The 1,622-nt window shown below is 37.5% G+C and overlaps 1 protein-coding gene across 1 annotated transcript in view; it reads left to right on the top strand.

The window, feature by feature from the left end:
- The window catches only part of CAPN10 (calpain 10), a 16,017-nt gene extending 14,792 nt beyond the window's left edge, over positions 1–1,225 (top strand). The window contains exon 12 of the mRNA XM_010136716.1: positions 1,129–1,225. Coding sequence (XP_010135018.1) covers positions 1,129–1,158 — 30 coding nt within the window. The 3' untranslated portion in view covers positions 1,159–1,225. The remainder of the gene's footprint in view (positions 1–1,128) is intronic.
- The last annotated feature ends 397 nt before the right edge of the window (positions 1,226–1,622 follow it).

The raw sequence follows: 1,622 nt of genomic DNA, 5'->3' as shown, positions 1-1,622 counted from the left end.
CTCTTTCCTGGGGTGCGAGCAGTTCTGCTCAAGTTAATGCCACCTGTTTAAGTATTCTGATATTGTAATTTGCTTGATTAGATGTGCATGTAATATTGAAGGGTCAGACGTGAACGCTGAGTACCTAACGGTGTTTTTACTGGGTGGAGAGGAGAACTTTGAATGTATTATTTTAACAATTGATTAAAGATACCTGATTAGTTGGTGGATCAAAGCAGGCCCTGCTTTGCTTATTAGGTGAGAACAAGACCATCTACATACTTGGTTCTTTCTCCTTGAGGTTTTAATAAAAGCAAAACAAAAATCTTAGGGGAAAACTCTCCACCCAGGATTGGAAGTGATTTATTAATGTTCTTAATCTAGGTCATGTTGACCAATGATTACGGTTTGTCCTTAAAACTACAGAAGCAGTGTGGGGTTTGTGTGCTTCAGAAAAATGGATGGAGACCTTTATGTACTTTCCTCATGGTGCTTGTTATAATGTTTAGGAGCTCAAGTATGTAATGAAATCGTTTATGGCTGTTGTTTTGGAAACACAGCATTGCAAGGCCATTTTTACAGAAGGATTGCAGTCTAAGATCTGTTTCGTATATCGTTCCATGAAAACAGTTGGACTTGGTCAAAGGTGCTCCCTTGACTTCAAGGGAACAAAGAGTTTAGATTCTTCAGGACTTGAAAACTTGAAGAATTTGGAACTGGAAGTTAGAGTTTTCTTACCAGTGGCACAAATTAATGTACACAGCTAATCTTCAACAGTGTAGTCTTTTCTAAAGACTGGTCTTTAAATCGTTCGGTGCTTTCAGGGGTTTAACCTCTGGAGGATTGAAGTGGCCTGTCTTACTGAGAAGTTGGGTGATTGATTTCTAACAGGTGCATCACAGCAGAGCTGGATGTCCGTGCATTTTTCTAAGGGGCTGTCCATGAGTTTTCTAATTCCTGAAGTGATGGGACTTGTGAATTTTAGGTTTTTCTAAGATGCTTCACATGAATAGCTTGCATTTTGGCCTTAATTTCTCAATCTTTCTTTTCTCTGATTGACTTTAGTTCTTTATGAATTTCTTCTCTTTCGTGACAAAAAAAAATAACTCATGAGAAAGCTTTTTCTCCTCATTGCTCATTTTCTTACAGATTTCATTTACAACTGTGATGAAAATGTAGTCTGGAATTTTTGCGCTGTCATTTCGAGAAACATTGGAAAGCTGAGGAATGCCTCCCCTTGCTGTTTTCAGTTTTAAATGGAATAACAAGAAGATACTCAGCCCAGCTGTTTTTCACTGGTACTGTCAGGGCTACAACAACTCCTTTGTAAAAATACCTCCGTAATCATGTAAACTCTCAATATTTATTCTTCATGTGTTTTCTACAACCAGCATTGTACAGTAAATCTTCATAATGTACCTCAGATCTTCAAAAATACAGGTGACGAATATGTGAATGTTTTAACCCACGCTGCAGTTTTAGAAGAAAACCGGAAAACATATGTGCATAATTAAATAATGTTTTGGAAAAAAAAATCAAGCTTACAGAATAACTTTAGGAGACCAGAAGGGTCTCCTGAACCACAGAGGAAAGAAACTGGAGTCTTTTTTCAAGTAGGACATACCTCAAAAATGGTCAGAATA

This window comes from Buceros rhinoceros, unplaced genomic scaffold, assembly GCF_000710305.1.
Source record: "Buceros rhinoceros silvestris isolate BGI_N320 unplaced genomic scaffold, ASM71030v1 scaffold10975, whole genome shotgun sequence".
NCBI lineage: Eukaryota > Metazoa > Chordata > Aves > Bucerotiformes > Bucerotidae > Buceros > Buceros rhinoceros.
This window is presented reverse-complemented; position numbering and strand designations above follow the sequence as displayed.